At 42.6% G+C, this 25,459-nt stretch overlaps 1 protein-coding gene across 3 annotated transcripts in view; it reads left to right on the top strand.

The window, feature by feature from the left end:
• Positions 1–25,459, top strand: part of LOC135505878 (tetraspanin-4-like) — a 117,974-nt gene that overhangs the window by 65,834 nt on the left and 26,681 nt on the right. For all 3 annotated transcript variants that reach the window (XM_064925103.1, XM_064925095.1, XM_064925087.1), the window contains one exon: positions 7,353–7,544. In XM_064925103.1, the coding sequence (XP_064781175.1) occupies positions 7,353–7,544 (192 nt within the window). The remainder of the gene's footprint in view (positions 1–7,352; positions 7,545–25,459) is intronic.

The raw sequence follows: 25,459 nt of genomic DNA, 5'->3' as shown, positions 1-25,459 counted from the left end.
TAGAGTATTATTTTTATGAACCTTGGCTCTACTCTACAGGGAGATTACTATATATTGCTTTGTATCAGCTGCAGAGTCCATATAGTCATTGTTTTTTGTTTAAAACATTAAAATGCTGAGAGCTTTACTGGCTTTGCTTTCTTCTGGCATAAATTGCCACCACACTTTATTATTCTTTATGACGACACCAAATCACATCCTGAAACACGTGCTCCTTTGGTGCTTTCTTACGTTGCTTGAGAATAGGAGTGTCTAAATTCCAATAACTGAGACCTGGATTTAAATGAGAGATTTACCCACGAGCACAAAAAAACCATAGATGCATACTTGAAAGCATTTTCCCTTTATCTATTCTAACTCCCACATATACAAGCAGATTGTGGGAGATGTCACAGAGCGGAGGGGAACATTTGGCAGATAATACAGCATTACTGTGGGGACTCCTGGATAGAGATCTATAACACAACATCGGGAGGATAGAGATGATGTTATGATTACTGATATGTAAGAAGATACAAATCAGTAGCCTGGTCGCAGATCCGATTGTGCGGTCTTGCCAACTTCTATGGTGATTGTCATATAGGAGTTGGCAAGACCAAGCAAACAGATTTAGGAAGAGGCTAAAAAAAAACAGTTGTTTGGCCCAAGTTTTAGCTATAGACACCAGAAGGCCTCCGAGCGAGTCAGCTCCCTCTTCCAACCCACTTAACAAAGAATGAACAATCTGCTTAGACTCACTAATTATTTTGGTGTTTGTGTTGAACCAACTCGCTGCTGGTGAGAGATTCAATAGGATGAGTCCTTTACTGATTTGATCAATTTGTCCAATTAATCACCGGTAATTATGCAGAAGTTCACCATAATTACCGTTGCAATATTTTCCATGCCGAATAAACAATTAGTTTTAATACACATCTAAATCCGATTATAAGTGTACTGGGTTTCTGTTGAGGTTACAGGACTGCTGAGATGTAGCCTATAGCCTTTAAGTATGGTGAATTGTTCTTAGCTGCTGACAAGAAACGACTTCCGGTGATCAACAACTTTGACGTTTCATCAAGTTCAGATTGAACCTGATGATGCGGGATGCAACCTGTCCCGAATTGAATAGTCAATAAAAACCTTGATGTCATCTCGCAAGGAGGCCTACACCAGCTCTGTCAGGGGGGCAATGGGCCTAGATTCACCCAATTTATTGTGGGAAGCTTGTGGAAGGCTACCTGAAACATTTTACCCAAGTTAAACAATTTAAAGGCAATGCTACAAAATACTGATTGTGTGTATGTAAACTTCTGACCCACTGGGAATGTGATGAAAGAAATAAAAACTATTTTTCTGACATTTCACATTCTTACAATAAAGTGGTGATCCTAACTGACCTAAGAGAGGGAATTTTTACTTGGATTAAATGTCAGGAATTGTGAAAAACGGAGTTTAAATGTTTTTGACTAAGGTGTATGTAAACTTCCGACTTCAACTGTATCTCCCTCACTAACTTTAAGCGTCAGCTGTCAGAACAGCTTACCGATCGCTGCAGCTGTACACTGCCCATCTGTAAATAGTCCATCCGACTACCTACTTCTTCCCCATATTTGTTTTTCTGCTCTTTTGCACACCAGTATTTCTACTTGCACATCCTCATCTGCACATATATCACTCCAGTGTAAATTGCTAAATTGTAATTACGTTGCCACTATTGGCCTATTTATTGCCTTACCTCCTCACTTCATTTGCACTCACCGATTTGTCTATTGTGTTATTGATTGTATGTTTACCTTTCCCATCTGTACCTCTGTGTTGTTTTTGTCGCACTGCTTTGCTTTATTTTGGCCAGGTTGCAGTTGTAAATGAGAACTTGTTTTCAACTGGCCTACCTGGTTAAATAAAGATGACATTTTAAAAAATGTTTTAGGGAAGACCCAGATGCAAACAAAAGTGTGACAGGGGGCAGGCAAAATGACAGGGCAAGCAAAACGACAGGTCAAGGGCAGGTAGAGGTCAGTAATCGAGTGTGGTGTGGCAAGGTACAGGATGGCAGGTAGAATGGTCAAAAACAGGAACTATAGAAAAGACAGGAAGCAGCGGAAAACCACTGGTAGACTTAACAAACAAAACAAACTGGCAACAGACAAACAGAGAACACAGGTATAAATACATTGGGGATAATGAGGGGAGATGGGAGACACCTGGTGGGGGGTGGAGACAAGCACAAAGGCGGGTGAATCAGATCAGGGTGTGAATTTCTACACCACTAAGACATAGACTGGCAGATTATATTCCAAGCAATAAAATAACCAGTTGAAAGTCATTTTATGGTGTGTTCATGATGCCATGCTCTTATCAAAACGAGTTGGCACAGCTCATCTGCTGGCTAAAATATGTCATAATTAAGGTTTCATCATTATACTTTCTCTCAAGCATGTGCTTTTCAATTATAAATATTATAGGCTACATTGACATTGTTTAGAAGTAGATATAGAACTGCCATCGTTTACTTTTGATAGTTACTTTTTTGTTGCTTTTTCCCATTTTACCACAAGGACATCAGACATCATAACACCGTCGTCAGTAGACCAATTTAACAAAAGTAAGTGCTCAAGTATAACCAACACACTGATTTATACTCATCTATTGAAAGGGACGGCAGTCTGGCTTCACAATGAATAGACTAGAGCCTTGGAGAGTTTTATTTTTCTCAGCAAATAAACTCTTTAAAAGGATTATGGCAATGAGTCTGCATCGCAAATGGCACCCTATACCTTATGTAGTGCACTACTTTTGACCTGGTCACATAGAGCTCTGGTCAAAAGTAGTGCACTATATAGGGAATAGGGTGCCATTTGGGATACAAGACATGTCTCACATCTCACACCATGGATTCATGAACTACGAAAAGAGGGAAGTGTAGTCTCAAGGAGGGCAGACGGGAGTTCTTCGAAGACTCCCGAGATAATTTCCTTATCAACCCTCTGGCGCTGACCGGCGTTCTGATCTGTACATCTCTCTAGTCTCTCCGTCACAGTTCAGGGTTAGAGGGCAGCCCACATACTGTAGATGGCAGTATGAGGCCCTCTCAGCAAAAGCATGTTATGGAGATGTTGTACTAACTGAGGCACAGAACATGTGATATTTTAAGTAGAGGTTGACTGATTAATTAGGGACGATTTAAAGTTTTCATAACAATCGGTAATCTGCATTTTTGGACACCGATTGTGGCCGATTTCTTTTTACATTTTATTATTATTTAAAAAAATAAAAAAAAATTTTAACTAGGCAAGTCAGTTAAGAACATATTCTTATTTTCAATGATGGCCTAGGAATGGTGGGTTAACTGCCTTGTACAGGGGCAGAACGACAGATTTTTACCTTGTCAGCTCGGCGATTCAATCTTACAACTGTCCGGTTACTAGTCCAACGCTCTAACCACCTGCCTTACATTGAACTCCATGAGGAGCCTGTGTGGCAGACTGACAACCTGTTATGCAAGTGCAGCAAGAAGCCAAGGTAAATTGCTAGCTAGCATTAAAATTATCTCATAAAAAAACAATCAACATTAACACAATCACTTCGTTAACTACACATGGTTGATGATATTACTTGTTTATCTAGCGTGTCCTGCATTGCATATAATCGATGCGGTGCCTGTTAATTTCTCATTGAATCACAGCCTACTTCTCCAAAAGGGTGATGATTTAACAAGCGCATTTGTGAAAATAGCACTGTCGTTGCACCAATGTGTACCTAACCATAAACATCAATGCCTTTCTTTAAAATCAATACACAAGTATATATTTTTAAACCTGCATATTTAGTTAATATTTCCTGCTAACATGACTTTCTTTTAACTGGGGAAATTGTGTCACTTCTCTTGCGTTCCATGCAAGCAATCAGGGTATATGCAGCAGTTTGGGCCACCTGGCTCGTTGTGAACTGTGTGAAGACCATTTCTTCCTAACAAAGACCGTAATTAATTTGCCAGAATTGTACATAATTATGACATAACATTGAAGGTTGTACAATGTAACAGCAATATTTAGACTTAAGGATGCCACCCGTTAGATAAAATACAGAACGGTTCCATATTTTACTGAAATGATAGTTTCCGGATTTGACCATATTAATGACCTAAGGCTCGTATTTCTGTCTGTTATTATGTTATAATTAAGTCTATGATTTGATATTTGATAGAGCAGTCTGACTGAGCGATGGTAGGCAGCAGCAGGCTCATAAGCATTCATTCAAACAGCACTTTCATGCGTTTGCCAGCAGATCTTCGCAATGTATGACTTCAAGCCTATCAACTCCCGAGATTAGGCTGGTGTAACTGATGTGAAATGGCTAGCTAGTTAGCGGGGTGCGCGCTAATAGTGTTTCAAACGTCACTCGCTCTGAGACCTTGAAGTAGTTGCTCTGCAAGGGCCGTGGCTTTTATGGCGCGATGGGTAAAGATGCTTCAAGGGTGGCTGTTTTCGATGTGTTCCTGGTTTGAGCCCAGGTAGGGTCGAGGAGAGGGACGGAAGCTATACTGTTACACTGGCAATACTAAAGTGCCTATAAAAACATCCACTAGTCAAAGGTATATGAAGTACAAATGGTATAGAGATAAATAATCCTATAATTCCTATAATAACTACAACCTAAAACTTCTTACCTGGGAATATTGAAGACCCATGTTAAAAGGAACCACCAGCATTCATATGTTCTCATGTTCTGAGCAAGGAACTTAAACGTTAGCTTGTTTACATGGCACATTTGCAAGAAGGGCAAGGAACGTTAGCTTTTTTACATGACACATATTGCACTTTTACTTTCTTCTCCAACACTTTGTTTTTGTATTATTTAAACCAAATTGAACATGTTTCATGATTAATTTTAGGCTCAATTGATTTTATTGATGTATTATATTAAGTTAAAATAAAAGTGTTCATTCAGTATTGTTGTAATTGTCATTATTACCAGTAAATAAATAAATTGGCCGATTAATCGTTATCAGGTTTTTTTTGGTTACCTAGCATGTCCTGCGTTGCATATAATCGATGCGGTGTGCATTCTCAAAAAAGGACTGTCATTGCTCCAACGTGTACCTAACCATAAACATCAATGCTTTTCTTAAAATCAATACGCAAGTAGATATTTTTAAACTTGCATATTTAGTTAATATTGCCTGATAACATGAATTTCTTTTAACTAGGGAAATTGTGTCACTTCTCTTGCAACAGAGTCAGGGTATATGCAGCAGTTTGGGCTGCCTGGCTCTTTGTGAACTGTGTGAAGACTATTTCTTCGTAACAAAGACAGCCAACTTCGCCAAACAGGGGATGATTTAACAAAAGCGCATTTGCGAAAAAAGCACAATCGTTGCACGACTGTACCTAACCATAAACATCGCTACCTTTCTTAAAACCAATACTCAGAAGTATATATTTTTAAACCTGCATATTTAGCTCAAAGAAATCCAGGCTAGCAGGCAATATTAACCAGGTGAAATTGTGTCACTTCTCTTGCGTTCATTGCACGCGGAGTCAGGGTGTATGCAACAGTTTGGGCCGCCTGGCTCGTTGCGAACTAATTTGTCAGAATTTTCCGTAATTATGACATAACATTGAAGGTTGTACAATGTAACAGCAATATTTAGACTTAGGGATGCCACTTGTTCGACAAAATACGGAACTGTTCCATATTTCAATGATATCGAAATGATAGTTTCCGGATTTGACCATATTAATGACCAAAGGCTCGTATTTCTGTGTGTTATTATGTTATAATTAAGTTCATGATTTGATATTTGATAGAGCAGTCTGACTGAGCGATGGTAGGCAGCAGCAGACTCGTAAGCATTCATTCAAACAGCACTTTTGTGTGTTTTGCCAGCTGCTCTTCGTAATGCTTCAAGCATTGAGCTGTTTATGACTTCAAGCCTATCAACTCCCAAGATTAGGCTGGTGTAACCGATGTGAAATGGCTAGCTAGTTAGCGGGGTGCGCGCTAATAGCGTTTCAATCGGTGACGTCACTCACTCTGAGACTTGGAGTAGTTGTTCCCCTTGCTCTGCAAGGGCGGCGGCTTTTGTGGAGCGATGGGTAACGATGCTTCGAGGGTGGCTGTTGTTGATGTGTTCCTGGTACGAGCCCAGGTAGGGGCGAGGAGAGGGACGGAAGCTATACTGTTACACTGGCAATACTAAAGTGCCTATAAGAGCATCCAATAGTCAAAGGTATATAAAATACAAATGGTATAGAGAGAAATAGTCCTATAATAACTACAACCTAAAACTTCTTACCTGGGAATATTGAAGACTCATGTTAAAAGGAACGACCAGCTTTCATATGTTCTCATGTTCTGAGCAAGGAACTTAAACGTTAGCTTTTTTACATGGCACATTTGCACTTTTACTTTCTTCTCCAACACTTTGTTTTTGCATTATTTCAACCAAATTGAACATATTTTAGGCTGAATTGATTTTATTGATGCATTATATTAAGTTAAAATAAGTGTTCATTCAGTATTGATGTAATTGTAATTATTACAAGTAAATAAATAAAAACTGTCCAATTAATCGGTATCGGCTTCTTTTGGACCTCCAATAATCGGTATCGGTATCGGTGTTGAAAAATCATAATCGGTTGAGTATGACATTGTATCGACTGAGGCACAAAGCATGTGGTATGTACGTATGTAAAGTGTGTCGATAAAATAGGGCATTGGAGCATGTATCATATCTGTTTTACCTTGTCATTGTTATTTCATGTACATTACTGCAGTACCCTTGTCTGTCTGTCTCTGTGTCTATCAATTTCCTTGTCTTTTCTTCCCCCCCCCTCTCTCTCTCTCTCTCTGATTCCCTTCTGACTTCTCTCTCAGGGGGTATGATGATAGGCTTGTATGAGGAGAGACAGCAGTATAATCATCCTCTAATTTCCAGCTGTTCTAGTATTCTGATCATGGTGGAGGGTGATGGATGACTTGCACCAACCTGTCTAAGTGATTAGAGCGGCAGCACACAGTGCTTCAGAGCAGTTTTATTCATGACCTGCCCTACTTTGACCTCAAGAGCTGATTTAAAACCGATCTGGTGTGGTTGTACAGTTGGGATAGAAGTTAGGGAGAAAAACAATAATCACATATTTAACCACGCAAATCGAGTCTCCCTGTCTTGGTTGAGCATGCCGGGCAATGCATTTCCTGGCATCGCCTTGGGATTTGTGTGTGTTGTGTTGTGTGTAAATGTATATGTATGCACCAGATAATCCCAAAGTATTTTATGTTGTGTGTTTTTTTTAATATGCTACTCACTTTTTCTATTTTTTCTTTCCTTCTTCTTTTGTCTATCTCTCTCCTTCTTTCTCTGACAGTTGGGGGGTTGTGGAATACTGGGCGTGGGGGTATGGCTGTCAGTGACCCAGGGCAACTTTGCCACACTCTCCTCATCCCTCCCATCCCTCTCAGCAGCCAATCTACTCATTGTGGTAGGGACCATCATCATGGTGATTGGTTGCCTCGGCTGTGTCGGAGCAGTCAAAGAAAGTCGCCCGCTGTTGCTGAGCGTGAGTATCTGCCACTCTTGATGACAAAAATACCCTTGATAATTAGTATTTATAAACATTCACATTTCTGCTGTAAGCATCATGTTATATTCACACCTTTACAATTTAGCAGATGCTTTTATCCAAAGCAACATACAAATGTCAACATCAACAAACAGTGACACATTGTGTATATTTGTCAAGTCTCGGGAGAAGACCCAGATGCAGACAGTTTTAAAGTAACAAAATTGTATTACAAAAACAGGGGGCCAGGCAAATGACAGGTTAAGAGCAGGCAGAGGTCAGTAGTCCAGAGCAGAGTCCGAAAGGTACAGAACGGCAGGCAGGCTCAGGGTCAGGGCAGGCAGAGGTCAGTAATCCAGGGTGGTGTCACAAGGTACTGAATGACAGGCAGGCTCAGGGTCAGGGCAGGCAGAGGTCAGTAATCCAGGGTGGTGTCACAAGGTACAGAACGACAGGCAGGCTCAGGGTCAGGGCAGGCAGAGGTCAGTAATCCAGGGTGGTGTCACAAGGTACTGAACGACAGGCAGGCTCAGGGTCAGGGCAGGCAGAGGTCAGTAATCCAGGGTGGTGTCACAAGGTACTGAACGACAGGCAGGCTCAGGGTCAGGGCAGGCAGAGGTCAGTAATCCAGGGTGGTGTCACAAGGTACAGAACATTTACATTTAAGTCATTTGGCAGACGCTCTTATCCAGAGCGACTTACAAATTGGTGAATTCACCTTATGACATCCAGTGGAACAGCCACTTTACAATAGTGCATCTAAATCATTTAAGAGGGGAGGGGGGGGTGAGAAGGATTACTTTATCCTACGACAGGCAGGCTCAGGGTCAGGGCATCCAGAATGGTCAAAAACCTGGAAAGTTAGAAAACAGGAACTAGAAAAAGACAGGAGCATGGGAAAAATGCTTGACGAAACAAAACGTAATTGCAACAGACAGAGAACACAGGTATAAATACACTGTGGATGATGAGGGGAGATACCTGGTGGGGGGTGGAGACGAGCACAAAGACGGGTGAAACAGATCAGGGTATGACGATATTCAGTATATGCGGCCCGTGCGGGAATCAAACCCACAACCAGCACCATGCTTCAACCCAGTCATTGGAACCACACATTCATAACTCCAAACTCCATCTTCCCATTTAAAAACACTATTTCAAGTCACAATTGTCTGTGGTTGATAAGAACAAGTCTCACATCGTATAACAAACCATATAATTTTATTTACTTCAAACAACTGTCTGTTAATTTAGCCTTTAAACCTAGGTTTTAAATAAAGTTTATGACACCAGCGCAGCAGGTGGCTCAATTACTGGCCCCATGGGACCGACCATGAAACGTATCGCAGAGCAAAAGCCCATCATTAGTATCAGCCTTCACATTCTCCCAGAACACCTAGCCGGTTCAACCACTGTGTCGATGTGATTGGAAGACGATATTCGCTAAGGCTTTTTCCGCAGCGACTGACGAATCATCTTGAGCCTTCACATCAATTTCAAAAGAGACAGCTCTAACCCTCTGCTTTCATTACAAAAGCAATTAGGGGCTTCCCGACTTGCGCAGTGGTCTAAGGCACTACATCGCAGTGCTAGCTATGCCACTAAAGATTCTGGGTTCGAGTCCAGGCTCCAGGCCCGTCCGCGACCGGGAGACCAATGGGGCAGCGCACAATTGGCCCAGTGTCGTCAGGATTAGGGGAGGGTTTGGCCGGCAGGGATGTCCTTGTTCCATCGCGCACTAGCGACTCCTGTGGCGGACCGGGTGCAGTGCACGCTGAGTCGGTAGCCAGGTGCACAGTGTGTCCACCGACACGTTGGTGCAACTTCCGGGTTAAGTAGGCATTGTGTCAAGAAGCAGTGCAGCTTGGCTTGGGTTGGGTTGTATTTTGGAGGCTCTCGACCTTCGCCTCTTCCTGATCCGTACGGGAGTTGCAGCGATGAGACAAGACTGTAACTACCAATTGTATACCATGAAATTGTGGAGAAAACAGGGTAAAAAAACAATTAGAGATTTGATAACTGAACTGATCATTGAGGGGGAAATAGATCAAGATTTGACCGTGCTAATTGCTGTGGTGTTTCGTGCCTGATATGTGTTGTAATTCAAAGTAATAAGGTTGAGTGGTCATTTGTAACATGGCAATAACTTACAACAGTTGTGTACTAAACGTCTTGTAAGTCTATTAGTGAGGTTATGTTTTCATGTTTTATTCTATTATCTCCATGAGATTCATTGGAGAATACAAAGCATTTTTTCAATAGCCACACTAGCATATCACAAAAATATGTCATAATGAAGGTTTCATCATCTATACTTTCTGTCAAGCATGTGCTTTTCAATTATAAAGATGGTAGGCTACATTGACATTGTTTGGAAAAATATATAGAACTGCCATCGTTTACTTTTGATAGTTACTTTTTTTGCTGCTTTTGTTAGTTTTCATTTTACCACAAGGACATCAGACATAGCATAACACCCATCAGCAGACCAATTTAACAAAAGTAAGTGCTCAAGTATAACCAACACACTGTATTATACTCATCTATTGAAAGGGACGGCAGCCTGGCCTCACAATGAATAGACTAGAGCCTTGGAGAGTTTTCTTTTTCTCAGCAAATAAACTCTTGAAAGGATTCCGACACTGAGACTGCATCGCAAATGGCACCCTGTTCCCAAAATCATATCAAATGTTATTTGTCACATACACATGGTTAGCAGATGTTAATGCAAGTGTAACAAAATGCTTGTGCTTCTAGTTCAGACTGTGCAGTAATATCTAACAAGTAATCTAACATTTTCACAACAACTACCTTATACAAACAAGTGTAAAGGAATGAATAAGAATATGTACATATAAATATATGGATGAGCGATGGCTGAACGGCATAGGCAAGATGCAGTAGATGGTATAGAGTACAGCATATACATATGAGAGGAGTAATGTAGGGTATGTAAACATTTATATAAAGTGCCATTGTTTAAAGTGGCTGGTGATACATTTATTACATCCAATATTTTATTATTAAAGTGGCCAGAGATGAGTCAGTATGTTGGCATCAGCCACTCAGTGTTAGTGATGGCTATTTAACAGTCTGATGGCCTTGAGATAGAAGCTGTTTTTCAGTCTCTCGGCCTCCGCTTTGATGCACCTCTACTAACCTCGCCTTCTGGATGATAGCGGAGTGAACAGGCAGTGGCTCAGGTGGTTGTTGTCCTTGATGATCTTTTTGGCCTTCCTGTGACATCGGGTGGTGTAGGTGTCCTGGAGAGCAGGTAGTTTGCCCCCAGTGATGTGTTGTGCAGACCTCACTTCCCTCTGGAGAGCCTTACGGTTGTGGGCGGAGCAGTTGCCGTACCAGGTGATGATACAGCCCGACAGGATGCTCTCGATTGTGCACCTGTAAAAGTTTGTGAGTGTTTTTGGTGACAATCCGAATTTCTTCAGCCTCCTGAGGTTGAAGAGGCGCTGCTGCACCTTCTTCACCACGCTGTCTGTGTGGGTAGACCATTTCAGTTTGTCCGTGATGTGTATGCTAAGGAACTTAAAACTTTCCACCTTCTCCACTACTGTCCCATCGATGTTGATATGCTGTTTCCTGAAGTCCACGAACATCTCCTTTGTTTTGTTCACATTGAGTGTGAGGATAATTTTCCAGACACCACACTCTGAGGGCCCTCACCTCCTCCCTGTAGGCCGTCTCATCGTTGTTGGTAATCAAGCCTACCACTGTAGTGTCGTCTGCAAACTTGATGATTGAGTTGGAGGCATGCATGGCCACGCAGTCATGGGTGAACAGGGAGGACAGGAGAGGGCTGGGAGCGCACCCTTGTGGGGCCCCAGTGTTGAGGATCAGCGGGGTGGAGATCTTGTTTCCTACCCTCACCACCACGGCCCATCAGGAAGTCCAGGACCCAGTTGCACAGGATGGAGTCGAGACCCAGGGTCTTGAGCTTAATGACGAGTTTGGAGGGTACTATGGTGTTAAATGCTGAGCTGGAGTCGATAAACAGCATTCTTACATAGGTATTCCTCTTGTCCAGATGGGTTAGGGCAGTGTGCAGTGTGATTGCTATTGCGTCGTCTGTAGACATATTGGGGCAAATTGGAGTGGGTCTAGGGTGTCGGGTAGGGTGGGGGTGATATGGTCCTTGACTAGTCTCTCAACGCACTTCATGATGACAGTTAAATTTCTTGAGAACAGGAACAATGGTGGCCCCCTTGAAGCATGTGGGCACAGCACTGATTGAATATGTCCGTAAATACACCAGCCAGCTGGTCTGCGCATGCTCTGAGGACGCGGCTAGGGATGCCGTCTGGGCCGGCAGTCTTGCGAGGGTTAACACGTTTAAATGTTTTACTGACGTTTTTATTTATTTTATTTTTTTACCTTTATTTAACTAGGCAAGTCAGTTAAGAACAAATTCTTATTTTCAATGACGGCCTAGGAACAGTGGGTTAACTGCCTGTTCAGGGGCAGAACGACAGATTTGTACCTTGTCAGCTCGGGGATTCAAACTTGCAACCTTTCGGTTACTAGTCCAACGCTGTAACCACTAGGCTACCCTGCCGCCCCAGTGAAGGAGAGCCCACAGGCTTTGGTAGAGGGCCTTGTCGGTGGCACTGTATTGTCCTCAAAGCGAGCAAAGAAGTTGTTGAGTTTGTCTGGTAGCAAGACATCGTGGTCTGCGACGGGGCTGGTTTTCTTTTTGTGGTCCGTGATTGACTGTAGACCCTGCCACATACCTCTCGTGTCTGAGCCGTTGAGTTGCAACTCTACTTTGTCTCTATATTGACGCATAGCTTGTTTGATTGCCTTGCGGAGGGAATAGCTACACTGTTTGTATTCGGTCATGTTTCCGGTCGCCTTGCCCTGATTAAAAGCAGTGGTTCTTGCTTTCAGTTTTGCGCAAATGCTGCCATCAGTCCATGGTTTCTGGTTGGGGAAGGTTTTAATAGACGCTGTGGGTACAACATCACCGATGCACTTGCTAATAAACTCGCACACCAAATCAGCGTATTCATCAATGTTATTGTCCGACGCTATACGGAACATATCCCAGTCCACGTGGTCGAAGCAATCTTGAAGCTTGGAATCCGATTGGTCGGACTAGCGTTCAACAGACCTGAGCACGGGCGTTTAGGTCTATAGGCTTGAAGCAACAAAATGGAGTCCTGGTCAAATCTTCCGAAAGGAGGGCGGGGGAGGGGTTTGCATGCATCACAGAAGTTATAATAACAATGATCCAGTGTTTTGCCAGCCCGGGTCGCACATTCAATATGCTGATAAAATTTAGGGAGCCTTGTTTTCAGATTAATGTTGTTAAACTCCCCAGCTACAATAAATGTAGCCTCAGGATATGTGGTTTCCAGTTTCCATCGAGTCCAATGAAGTTCTTTCAGGGCCATCGATGTGTCTGCTTTGGGGGGATATACACGACTGTGATTATGATCGACGTGAATTCTCTTGGTAGATAATGTGGTCGGCATTATATTGTAAGGAATTCTAGGTCAGGTGAACAAAAGGACTTGAGTTCCTGTATGTTGTTGTTATGATCACACCACGTCTCGTTAATCATAAGGCATACACCCCCACCCTTCTTTTTACCAGAGAGATGTTTGTTTCTGTCAGATCGATGCATGAAGAAACCAGGTGGCTATACCGACTCTGAAAACGTATCCCGAGTGAGCCATGTTGCTGTGTAACAAAGAATGTTACAATCTCTGATGTCTCTCTGGATGGCAACACCTGCTCGTATTTTATCTACCTTGTTGTCAAGAGACTGGACATTGGCGAGTAGTATGCTCGGGAACGGTGCGCGATGTGCCCGTCTATGGAGCCTGACCAGAAGACCACTCTGTCTGCCCCTTCTGCGACGCCGTTGTTTTGGGTCGCTGGCTGGGATCCGATCCATTGTCCTGGCTGGTGGACCAAACAGAAGATCCGGTTCGGGAATGTCGTATTCCTGGTCGTAATGTTAGTGAGTTGACGTTGCTCTTATATCTAATAGTTCCTCCCGGCTGTATGTAATAAAACTTCAGATTTCCTGGGGTAACAATGTAAGAAATAACACAAAAAAACGAAATACTACATAGTTTCCTAGGAACGCGAAGCGAGTCGGCCATCTCTGTCGGTGCCTGACATGAATGTTTTATCTACAGTGGGGCAAAAAAGTATTTAGTCAGCCACCAATTGTGCAAGTTCTCCCACTTAAAAAGATGAGTGAGGCCTGAAAGTTTCATCATAGGTACATTTCAACTATGACAGACAAAATGAGGGGGAAAAAATCCAGAAAATCACATTGTAGGATTTTTAATGAATTTATTTGCAAATTATGGTGGAAAATAAGTATTTGGTCAATAACAAAAGTTTATCTCAATACATTGTTATATACCCTTTGTTGGCAATGACAGAGGTCAAACGTTTTCTGTAAGTCTTCACAAGGTTTTCACACACTGTTGCTGGTATTTTGGCCCCTTCCTCCATGCAGATCTCCTCTAGAGCAGTGATGTTTGGGGGCTGTTGCTGGGCAACACAGACTATCAACTCCCTCCAACGATTTTCTATGGGGTTGAGATCTGGAGACTGGCTAGGCCACTCCAGGACCTTGAAATGCTTCTTACGAAGCCACTCCTTCGTTGCCAGGGCGGTGTGTTTGGGATCATTGTCATGCTGAAAGACCCAGCCACACTTCATCTTCAATGCCATTGCTGATGGAAGGAGGGTTTCACTCAAAATCTCACGATACATGGCGCCATTCATTCTTTCCTTTACACGGATCAGTAGTCCTGGTCCCTTTGCAGAAAAACAGCCCCAAAGCATGATGTTTCCACCCCTATTCCACCCCTATGCTTCACAGTAGGTATGGTGTTCTTAGGATGCAACTCAGCATTCTTTGTCCTCCAAACACGATGAGTTGAATTTTGACCAAAAAGTTCTATTTTGGTTTCATCTGACCATATGACATTCTCCCAGTCTTCTTCTGGATCATCCAAATACTCTCTAGCAAACTTCAGACGGGCCTGGACGTGTACTGGCTTAAGCAGGGGGACACGTCTGACACTGCAGGATTTGAGTCCCTGGCGGCGTAGTGTGTTACTGATGGTAGGCTTTGTTAATTTGGTCCCAGCTCTCTGCAGGTCATTCACTAGGCCCCCCCGTGTGGTTCTGGGATTTTTGCTCACCGTTCTTGTGATCAGTTTGACCCCACGGGGTGAGATCTTGCGTGGAGCCCCAGATCGAGGGAGATTATCAGTGGTCTTGTACGTCTTTCATTTCCTAATAATTTCTTCAAACCAAGCTGCTTACCTATTGCAGATTCAGTCTTCCCAGCCTGGTGCAGGTCTACAATGTAGTTTCTGGTGTCCTTTGACAGCTCTTTGGTCTTGGCCATAGTGGAGTTTGGAGTGTGACAGTTTGAGGTTGAGGACAGGTGTCTTTTATACTGATAAGTTCAAACAGGTGCCATAAATACAGGTAATGAGTGGAGGACAGAGGAGCCTCTTAAAGAAGAAGTTACAGGTCTGTGCGAGCCAGAAATCTTGCTTGTTTGTAGGTGACCAAATACTTATTTTCCACCATAATTTGCAAATAAATTCATAAAAAATCCTACAATGTGATTTTCTGGATTTTTTTCTCTCATTTTGTCTGTCATAGTTGAAGTGTACCTATGATAAATTACAGGCCTCTCTCATCTTTTTAAGTGGGAGAACTTGCACAATTGGTGGCTGACTAAATACTTTTTTGCCTCACTGTATGTAGTGCACTACGTTTGACCTGGTCACATAGCGCTCAAGACAACTGTGAATTCGGGAAAAAACAGGGTCAAATCATGATGATGTCAATGATCTTCAGGTCGGAGCTCTAGGAAGAGACCCGAGTTCCCGATTTGCAATTCCGAGATGACCCGTTCAAAGCTTATTTTCCCCGTCTGAGTTTTTTTTCCAGTTTCCAGTTGTCTTGAACTCACTGAAATCTGATTTCCCAGTTCTGATTTTCCAGTTGTTTTCAGCGCGACAACAAACATGCTGGATTGACACAATGGCCAATTTTTTATGTTTATCCTTTTAAGCTTGGAAAAGAGACTTGGGACCACACACACACTTCACTGAATAGCTGGCTAGTGATTGCTTTGCAATGCTTGCAGTTAGCCACTGATTACTTTCAAACCACACATTGCTGAATTTGTGACTTCCAACTTGTTGTGTGATGTTTATGGCCGATGAGCACCGATACGTTTTATCTATAATTTCTCTTTTGCAAGTAGATTGTCGACTTAATTCATGATGACTGCTAGCTTGCAACTTAAGATTTCGAAAGTATGACGTTGACATGATCAGTCCAATCAAAGCTGCTATAGATATAACATCATTTGACCTGTGGCCAATGACCTTGAGCCTTCTTGGATGTGCACTTCTAATGTAACTCTATGGCAGCATCCAAGGGGCTTGAATTTTCGAGCTCTACTCTTAGATTTGACGGTGACGTAGTGTCTCCATGAGTGACAGAACACTGAGCCAATCACGGTGCAACTAGAGAACATTACCAACCCATATGCTCCGTATTTTCCGCTGGCTGCCCCACCACCACAGAAAGCACTGAGCTAGGCTGAAACACATGCATTTTCGAGCTGCTTTACTCAAGAAGGCACAAAAAAAGACCATGTTTGTATGCGGCTTTATGAACTAAATGTATTTTTAATTTTTTACATTGTTTGCAAACTGATATGTGACACGTATTAATGCCAAAATAGCATGCAAAATCAGCTAGAAAGGTGGGGCTCAAAACAGGCTCTGCACCACCTGCCCTGAATGATGTGTCACCACTGAGCCTTGCCCTTGTGCACACATTTCAAGTGGTTTGCTCGTATGCATATTGAAACAAAGCTTTAGGCACACAGTCTAAGTAGTGTACTAATATGGAACGTAGCCTAACAGCCATCTTGGTGGACTGCCATACTTTTACACTGGAGAGTGCTCCTTCTAGTCTGAATGCTCTGAAGTGGTCTTGTAGGGACAAATTTCAGATCCGATAACACATTTCAGTCCATTTGAACCAGGTCGCTCTAAACTGGGTTGTCGAGCGTTCCATTATGGTTAACCTGCAACCTGGGCTCTAAATGAAATGTTTCATTGGTAGCACCAGAATATTATATTTCTATAATTGATTGAGATACAGCCTATATGAATTCTAGCTACTTTAAGCACATGTTGTTCCCTAGAAAGAAGAAACTATCCACTGGGCACACTGGTTGAATCAACATTTTTTCACGTCATTGAATTGAGGTCTGTGCCCAGTGGGTAATATGTGACACTGTAAAGGCATATTGTTTATTATAAAAGCTCAAATGTTGATACAAATACCTGTCATTGATATTACAAAGTTTTTTGTGGAATAATCGGTTTCTGCATTGTGTAAAAGCACTGTTTTCCTATTGAGATGCATTACATTGAAAATTGTGCACTGTCTCTTTAAAAACGTCAGGTTGGTGACGAAGACATGCAAGAGATCTGTCATTTATTCATTGCTATGACCTTTTCCTTTCTGTCTGTGGCCCCAAATGTTTGGAGATACTGGTCATGTTACCAGGTTGTTAGCTAGCTAGCCAATGAGATGAAATGACTGAACAGAGTGTAAATGATGCGCAAGTAGTTTTAGTAATGCCCAAGACATGGCTAAGGAATGTAAAATGTGGTCCCTGCGATCCACTATAGGTAGATAAAAATATTGTGCCGGGAATATGGGTCGGACCTTTTGACCTAGTTGGGCTATAAGCAAGCCGTTTTCGCTGTAGTCATGGTGCAACCACGACGCTATCAAATCTGCACTCGCCTTATTATTACAGCAATTATTATCTGGGAGATTTTTTCCAAGGGGCACAGTGCTCCCAAAATAAAACTCCTGGTCGCACAGAAAAATATTTTGTTGCATATGCGAACAAATTGGTCGCACTTTAGAGCCCTGCCTCCAGCTAAAAACAGCCTTTCTGGAAGCGTCTACCTCCACCGCAGACTCACTGCATTAAATCACAGTCCAGGAGTAAAATCTCCACTAAATCTCTATGGGTGTAAAATGCGACGTGCAAGACTGGCCCAAGATCAAAGGTGATGAGCTGGAGGTTGGCTTTTAGTTAGTGCACCAAGGCCAGATTCCGGCCCAATCTTGAAAAACACCACCGCATTGCTTTCGCCTAGCCAGTCCTTTCAGATCAGTGGCTACAGAACAAAGCAAAAAGGGGCTGCCATTCGAGAGTATTTTGGGACCTGGCACAGTTGTAACCTCCCCGCCACCCCAAGTTAGTTTGTTACCGGTCCGACGCAGCTGAATTCCTCAAGGTATTGATTTGGGAGGCACCGTCTAACAGTGGCACACCTTCAGTTTCTCCCTTGTCCGTCTATCAACAAAGAGCCTCGGTAGCTTTCATGCTGAATGGGAATCACAGAGAGTCGATAACCCCCCCCTCCGAGATCAATGGCAGACCAGCAGTTTGATTATAGTTCTCCTCATCGCTCTCCCTGACAAGGCATTGATCTCCACTAAACTGGGATATCAGCAAAGCCTGACGAGGGGAGAAACAAGTCATGACATAAATAACAGGGCTGGTTTGGCTACTCGAGTGGGGGCTTCCCTCACAGCCATGTACATGTGCTCTCACAGTACCAGTCAAAAGTTGACACAGCCACTCATTACCAAGATGAAAACAAGATATTTTGTCACCCGTTTTAAACAAGATACAAAGATTTGAAAGCACAGGCAAAACCAAGATGAGATGGCATCAAAAAGGCTCTGTTTGTCATGGCTAGCAGTTCAGACGTCTTTTGTCCTCGTCTTGTCGTATCCCATATATAGTAAATATTATATATATATATAAATATATATATATATATATATATATATATATAAACTTTTTCATACAGTCTGCCCTTTCTGTTTTTTTTTTAATTTTCCATAAACTCATCCTCAAAACACCCGAACTGCATCACCAATTTATATTTATAAAAAAGTATAAAAAAGTATTATTTATCTCAAATCTGTACTCCTCCAAGAAGCTAGCCAGAAATTCCAAGAATTTTATTTAGCCAGAAACTGCAGCCAGAAGTTCAAAAAGCATATTTTGAAAATCTGCCAGAAGCTAGCCAGGGGCTAGCCAGGAGCTAATCCAGAAGCTAATCACAAGCTAGGTCAGAATTGCATAGCCATGAAGCTAGCCAGAAGCTAATCCAGAAGCTAATCAGAAGCAAGTTAAAGCATTATTTTAATTTTATTTGCGATTTTCGATTCCGGAGCAAACATCAGTTGTTCCGGAGCTAGCCAGCTGAGGAGTTCCATCAATCACTCCTGGGCTGCGGTCACCTATCCGGACCCGTTTTGCTGCCTACGCGGAGCCCCACCGGGCCTTCACGGCTGGACTGCCGACTTTATCTACCCGAAGGAGTTATCCGGCTGGTTCCTCCGTCGCGACGTTGCCTGGGCGCCCATCTGCGGCCTGCTAGCCATTAGCTGTCTTATCGGCTGCTATCTGAATAGACAATCGGACAATTTATTTATTTTTATTTTTATTGTTATATATTTTTTTCTTCTTCTTGGGCCTCTAGCTATATCTATTGTTTTTATTTTTGTTGTTGTTGTGTGATTTGGATTAATCCCCTCTACCACACGGAACCCCACTAATCTACTGACAGAACGCAAGAGGTGGCTAATAACAGACGTCCATCCTATGCTAGCTTGCTACCGATGGCCTGGCTAGCTGTCTAAATCGCCGTGACCCCCAACCAACCTCTCCACTCTCCGGACCCTTTTGATCACTCGACTAAGCATGCCTCTCCTTAATGTCAATATGCCTTGTCCATTGCTGTTCTGGTTAGTGTTTATTGGCTTATTTCACTGTAGAGCCTCTAGTCCTGCTCACCATACCTTATCCAACCTATTAGTTCCACCACCCACACATGCAATGACATCTCCTGGTTTCAATGATGTTTCTAGAGACAATATCTCTCTCTTCATCACTCAATACCTAGGTTTACCTCCACTGTATTCACATCCTACCATACCTTTGTCTGTACATTATACCTTGATGCTATTTTATCGCCCCCAGAAACCTTCTTTTACTCTCTGTTCCAGACGTTCTAGACGACCAATTCTTATTGCTTTCAGCCGCAACCTTATTCTACTCCTCCTCTGTTCCTCTGGCAATGTAGAGGTGAATCCAGGCCCTACAGTGCCTTGCTCCACTCCTATTCCCCAGGCGCTCTCTTTTGATGACTTCTGTAACCGTAATAGCCTTGGTTTCATGCATGTTAACATTAGAAGCCTCCTCCCTAAGTTTGTTCTATTCACTGCTTTAGCACACTCTGCCAACCCGGATGTTCTAGCTGTGTCTGAATCCTGGCTTAGGAAGACTACCAAAAATTCTGAAATTTTAATTCCAAACTACAACCTTTTCAGACAAGATAGAACTGCCAAAGGGGGCGGTGTTGCAATCTACTGCAAAGATAGCCTGCAGAGTTCTGTCCTACTATCCAGGTCTGTACCCAAACAATTTGAACTTCTACTTTTAAAAATCCACCTCTCTAAAAACAAGTCTCTCACCGTTGCAGTCTGCTATAGACCACCCTCTGCCCCCAGCTGTGCTCTGGACACCATATGTGAACTGATTGCCCCCCATCTATCTTCAGAGCTCGTGCTGCTAAGTGACCTAAACTGGAACATGCTTAACACCCCAGCCATCCTACAATCTAAATTTGATGCCCTCAATCTCACACAAATTATCAATGAACCTACCAGGTACCTCCCCAAAGCCTTAAACATGGGCACCCTCATAGATATCATCCTAACCAACTTGCCCTCTAAATACACCTCTGCTGTCTTAAACCAAGATCTCAGCGAGGCCTCATTGCCTGCATCCGTAATGGGTCAGCGGTCAAACGACCCCCACTCATCACTGTAAAACGCTCCCTGAAACACTCCAGCGAGCAGGCCTTTCTAATCGACCTGGCCAGGGTATCCTGGAAAGATATTGATCTCATCCCGTCAGTAGAGGATGCCTGGATATTTTTAAAAAATGCCTTTCTAACCATCTTAAATAAACATGCCCCATTCAAGAAATTTAGAACCAGGAACAGATATAGCCCTATGGCGTTCTGCATTAGCATCGAACAGCCCCCGTGATATGCAGCTGTTCAGGGAAGCTAGAAACCATTATACACAGGCAGTTAGAAAAGCCAAGGCTAGCTTTTTCAAGCAGAAATTTGCTTCCTGCAACACTAACTCAAAAAAGTTCTGGGACACTGTAAAGTCCATGGAGAATAAGAACACCTCCTCCCAGCTGCCCACTGCACTGAAGATAGGAAACACTGTCACCACTGATAAATCCACCATAATTGAGAATTTCAATAAGCATTTTTCTACGGCTGGCCATGCTTTCCACCTGGCTACTCCTACCCCGGTCAACAGCACTGCACTCCCCACAGCAACTCGCCCAAGCTTTCACCATTTCTCCTTCTCCCAAATCCGTTCAGCTGATGTTCTGAAAGAGCTGCAAAATCTGGACCCCTACAAATCAGCCGGGCTCGACAATCTGGACCCTTTCTTTCTAAAATTATCTGCCGAAATTGTTGCCACCCCTATTACTAGCCTGTTCAACCTCTCTTTCGTGTCGTCTGAGATCCCCAAAGATTGGAAAGCAGCTGCGGTCATCCCCCTCTTCAAAGGGGGGGACACTCTTGACCCAAACTGCTACAGACCTATATCTATCCTACCATGCCTTTCTAAGGTCTTCGAAAGCCAAGTCAACAAACAGATTACCGACCATTTCGAATTTCACCATACCTTCTCTGCTATGCAATCTGGTTTCAGAGCTGGTCATGGGTGCACCTCAGCCACGCTCAAGGTCCTAAACGATATCTTAACCGCCATCGATAAGAAACACTACTGTGCAGCCGTGTTCATTGATCTGGCCAAGGCTTTCGACTCTGTCAATCACCACATCCTCATCGGCAGACTCGACAGCCTTGGTTTCTCAAATGATTGCCTCGCCTGGTTCACCAACTACATCTCTGATAGAGTTCAGTGTGTCAAATCGGAGGGTCTGCTGTCTGGACCTCTGGCAGTCTCTATGGGGGTGCCACAGGGTTCAATTCTTGGACCAACTCTCTTCTCTGTATACATCAATGAGGTCGCTCTTGCTGCTGGTGAGTCTCTGATCCACCTTTACGCAGACGACACCATTCTGTATACTTCTGGCCCTTCTTTGGACACTGTGTTAACCACCCTCCAGGCAAGCTTCAATGCCATACAACACTCCTTCTGTGGCCTCCAATTGCTCTTAAATACAAGTAAAACTAAATGCATGCTCTTCAACCGATCGCTACCCGCACCTGCCCGCCTGTCCAACATCACTACTCTGGACGGCTCTGATTTAGAATACGTGGATAACTACAAATACTTAGGTGTCTGGTTAGACTGTAAACTCTCCTTCCAGACCCATATCAAATATCTCCAATCCAAAGTTAAATTAAATAGCAACAAAGCTTCCTTCACTCATGCTGCCAAACATACCCTTGTAAAACTGACCATCCTACCAATCCTGACTTTGTCGATGTCATTTACAAAATAGCCTCCAATACCCTACTCAACAAATTGGATGCAGTCTATCACAGTGCAATCCGTTTTGTCACCAAAGCCCCATATACTACCCACCATTGCGACCTGTACGCTCTCGTTGGCTGGCCCTCGCTTCATACTCGTCGCCAAACCCACTGGCTCCATGTCATCTACAAGACCCTGCTAGGTAAAGTCCCCCCTTATCTCAGCTCGCTGGTCACCATAGCATCTCCCACTTGTAGCACACGCTCCAGCAGGTATATCTCTCTCGTCACCCCCAAAACCAATTCTTTCTTTGGCCGCCTCTCCTTCCAGTTCTCTGCTGCCAATGACTGGAATGAACTACAAAAAGCACTGAAACTGGAAACACTTATCTCCCTCACTAGCTTTAAGCACCAACTGTCAGAGCAGCTCACAGATTACTGCACCTGTACATAGCCCACCTATATTTTAGCCCAAACAACTACCTCTTTCCCTACTGTATTTAATTAATTAATTTATTTTGCTCCTTTGCACCCCATTATTTTTATTTCTACTTTGCACATTCTTCCATTGCAAATCTACCATTCCAGTGTTTTACTTGCTATACCTCCCTTAACCTTTACCTCCCTTATCTCACCTCATTTGCTCACATCGTATATAGACTTGTTTATACTGTATTATTGACTGTATGTTTGTTTTACTCCATGTGTAACTCTGTGTCGTTGTATGTGTCGAACTGCTTTGCTTTATCTTGGCCAGGTCGCAATTGTAAATGAGAACTTGTTCTCAACTTGCCTACCTGGTTAAATAAAGGTGAAAATAAAATAAAATATAAAAATTCCAGGGTTTTTATTTATTTTTACTATTTTCTGTAGACTAATATTGAAGACAACAAAATGATGAAATAACACATATGGAATCATGTAGTAACCAAAAAAGTGTTAAACAAGTGAAAAATATGAGATTCTTCAAAGTATCCACCCTTTGCCTTGATGACAGCTCTGCACACTCTTGGCATTCTCTCAATCAGCTAGGCTACCTGCCACTCCATTTTCTTTTCTCTCTATGACCCCTTCAGCCTTGTGTTTTTAAAATGATCGTTTTCCCACATGATTGCATAACGGTAATGCAGCATTTCCTCAACTCTGTCCTGGGGACCCCAATGGGTGCACGTTTCGATTTTTGCCCTAGTACTACATGGCTGATTCAAATAATCAACTAATCACATCAAGCTTTGATTATTTCATTACTAGGGCAACAAACAAGACGGGGTCCCGAGGACTGAGTTTGGAAGACACTGAAGTAATGCATTAATAAAGCCGGGACACGCAGCCCGTGTGTCTGGAAACAAAGGACAAGCTCATAGAACAGCTTCTTCCTGGTTGAGTCGAGGAGAGAGCAGAGGCAAGGTCTTCACTAAGTCAGCCATTCTTTTATAATATAGAGTTTTTGTTTTTTTAATCCTCCCTGCTTTGGTCTCCCATTCAAACAAGCTCTGCCGAGCAGTCCTTGAAGGCGACGTCCGCCCAAACCTGACGAGGACTGTGAGAACCACTCTAACTAGCTTTTCACACTTAGAAAGTCCTGAAAATGACGCTTTAACAGTTAGAAAAGACAAATGCACCATACACCAAGACTGCAGTAAACCAAAGTATTGTCTTCACAGACTTAGTCGCTGTCACGCTCGTTTAGAGATGGATTGGACCAAGGTGCAGTGTGGTAGAAGTACATCTTTCTTTATTTTAAATGACACCGAAAAACAACAAAATACAAAACGAACGTAAAGTTACATGCAGTGCAGAAAGCAACTTCACACAAACAAGATCCCACAAACTAAAGGTGGAAAAAAGGCTGCCTAAGTATGATCCTCAATCAGAGACAACGATAGACATCTGCCTCTGATTGGGAACCATACCCGGCCAACAAAGAAATAGAAAAACTAGAATGCCCACCCAAATCACACCCTGACCTAACCAAGTAGAGAAATAAAAAGTCTCTCTAAGGTCAGGGCGTGACAGTTGCACTCGTAAACTCACACTTTCACTCCCTTGACATTCGAAAACTCGCTGTCATTCCATCACCCTCCCATGTTCTCTCCTTTCCTCTCCATTTGAGATTAGTCAAGTATTTTTCTGCGAGAGGGACGGAACGATTGCTTTGCGGGGGTAGGATGTAGGTGGTAACTTTTTCGAGCGCTCGCGTGAGGCCTGTAGGGGGGAAACGTATTACTCAGAAACTATCTAATCGAGACAACGATCAAGAAGGTAGGGTTTGTTGATTTAAAATATGTGAGCATTTCCAAATATGAAAGGCATACAGGTTAGGTTATATATCACGTAAAATATTGGGACAGGAAATATTTTGTTAGTGTTTTGGTTCTGTACTACAGCACTTTAGATTTGAGATAATCAATGACTATGAGATTAAAGTGCAAACTGGCATCTTTAATTTGAGGGTATTTTCATCCGTATCGAGTGAACCGTTTAGAAATTAAAGCACTTTTTGCACATAGTCCCTTTATTTTAGGGGACCAAAAATAATGCCAAATTCACGTGTGTATTTAAAGTAGTAAAAAGTTAAGTATTTAGTCCCATATTCATAGCACGCAATGACTACGTGACTCTACAAATTTGTTGGATGCATTTGCTGTTTCGGTTGTGATTTAGATTATTTTGTGCCCAATAGAAATGAATGGTAAATAATGTATTGTGTCATTTTGGAGTCACTTTTATTGTAAATAAGAATAGAACGTGTATCTAAACACTTCTACATGAATGCGGATGCTAACATGATTACGGACAATCCTAAGTGAATAATGATGAGTGGGAAAGTTGCAGATGCACAAATATACACCCAAGACATGTTAACCTCTCACCATTACAATAACAGGGGAAGTTAGCATTATTGGGGGGTATGATATTTGTAGAGTCACATGATGTAGTCATTGCGTATTAACGAATAATGGACCAAATAATACATTTTTTACTACTTCAAGTACACATATAAGTGAATTTGTCCCAATACTTTTGGTCCCCTAAAATGGGGGTACTATGTACAAAAAGTGCTCTAATTTCTAAACGGTTCAACCGATATGGATGACAATTCCCTCAAATTAAAGCTAACAGTCTGCACTTTAACCTCATAGTCTTTGTATCAATTGAAAGTGCTGAGGTACGGAGCCAAAACAATAATACATGTGTCACTGTCCCAATACATTTGGATCTCACTGTGTCACAGCCCAACCTGTCTCTCTGAGTATTACTGTCCCACTCCTCTCCTTCTCTGTCAGTCATAAATAAATAAATAAATAAATATATATATATATATAT

The sequence above is a fragment of the Oncorhynchus masou genome, chromosome 2 (genome assembly GCF_036934945.1).
Source record: "Oncorhynchus masou masou isolate Uvic2021 chromosome 2, UVic_Omas_1.1, whole genome shotgun sequence".
NCBI lineage: Eukaryota > Metazoa > Chordata > Actinopteri > Salmoniformes > Salmonidae > Oncorhynchus > Oncorhynchus masou.
Note: the sequence above shows the minus strand (reverse complement) of the source record. Positions and strands in the feature narration are given on the sequence as shown.